General features: G+C 32.2%; 1 protein-coding gene across 3 annotated transcripts in view; it reads right to left on the bottom strand.

The window, feature by feature from the left end:
- Positions 1–1,566, bottom strand: part of LOC128249057 (organic anion transporter 3-like) — a 76,274-nt gene continuing 74,708 nt past the window's right edge. For all 3 annotated transcript variants that reach the window (XM_052971574.1, XM_052971577.1, XM_052971578.1), the window contains one exon: positions 1–1,523. In XM_052971574.1, coding sequence (XP_052827534.1) covers positions 1,338–1,523 — 186 coding nt within the window. In that variant the 3' untranslated portion in view covers positions 1–1,337. The remainder of the gene's footprint in view (positions 1,524–1,566) is intronic.

Below are 1,566 nucleotides of genomic sequence, written 5' to 3'. Positions count from 1 at the left end.
TATGGTTGATTATATTTTATTTAATAGAAAGTAAAGTTCAAGATAAGTGATATTTCGTTGGATGGTTTTGTAGGATTCCAGAACTTCAACAAGTTTTTTGGAGAAACGGCTGCAGGGTCTAAACCACTTTGAGTAGGTACCCAAGTAATGTGTAGAGGCTTTTGTAGAACGGAATAAAGTCACATTTTCCGCGATCTGGATCATTATCGCTTCTATTAGCGATTTATCAACGATCATTTTTGCTTAAGACTTTCTACCAAATATCTCTTCCTTCTTTGATATATTATATTTCTGTATTTCTATCTCTATTCCATTAGTTGTTTTTCACTGTCGGGACGATAAATGATCGACAAATATCATTTTTCAAAGATCTTTTTGTCATTTCATTTTATATTTTGATATTTATTTTCTTGTTTCTATTTTTAAATATAACTTCCAATTCATAGACTATGTCTTGAGTGAGTTTGGATGTTTGTTTATCCAAGTGCACTTATCAACCATAGACTTCATAGCTTTGCTGACTAAAATATTTCTAACGTTTTCGATGTCATTTTCAAGAAGCCTCCGTTGAAGATAGTTTTGTATGGGTGGTTGCATGTAAAATGTAAGTCTCTGAATCCGCAGGTTCTGTTTCCCGATATTAATTTTAACGAATAAAGTGTAAAAGATGGGCAAACCGGATAGTTTAGGGGCTAGCATTCCTAAATCTGGTGTTCAATGAAAACGGGTGTATTGAATCGCATTTTTTAAAAAGGTTTTTGTTTAATGTATTATACAATGCAATCGACTAAACTACCGGATATTATTTTTCGCTGGTAACAATGCGCTTCTATTTCTTCCTTGATTGTGTCCTTTTTTTTTCTATCTTGGGTAAAATCGTTTCACTAAGTCATCTTCCTATTCCCGTTGAAAGTTTCCGAGTGAACTTTTCCGATCTCTTGAATACTGCATGTCAAAGTGAATTACTCAGCAGAAGAAGTAGACCGATATATACATCTGAATATGATAAGTCAAACAAGACTCTAAGTTTCATGATATTGTAGGATCGCTCAGGTGACAGAATGATGAACATTCTGGATAAAATAGAACAATTTTCATATTTCATTATATAAAGAATCTATCATATGATTAGCTCTCACTACCTAATCATATAAGAAACTTATTCCCAGGCTTTTTACATATAATATACATAATATAATATAATACAATATAGTATAATAGAATATAATGTGATATATGTTCATATACATACACACATCACTTCAATATAGACTACGTGTTCTGAATTTGTATAAACGTAATTTTGCTGATTGAGGCTACAGATTATATTGATTATCTCATTCTCTGTAGGATATAGTGTGAATTTTATTCCTTTTCTTTTCATTCTCTATTTTGGTCACTTCCTCGATTGTCTGTGGTAGAACACGGTCTCCAGTTTCTGGTAGAAATACTTGAACCAAAATTGAAGAAACTATACATCCGCTTCCTATGATAATCCCAGGAGCCCACGGAACTACCAATGCCTGTAGATAGAAAATTTAATATATGAGTGAAATGACTATATAT

This window comes from Octopus bimaculoides, chromosome 11 (assembly GCF_001194135.2).
Source record: "Octopus bimaculoides isolate UCB-OBI-ISO-001 chromosome 11, ASM119413v2, whole genome shotgun sequence".
In the NCBI taxonomy this organism is placed as follows: Eukaryota; Metazoa; Mollusca; class Cephalopoda; order Octopoda; family Octopodidae; genus Octopus; species Octopus bimaculoides.
Note: the sequence above shows the minus strand (reverse complement) of the source record. Positions and strands in the feature narration are given on the sequence as shown.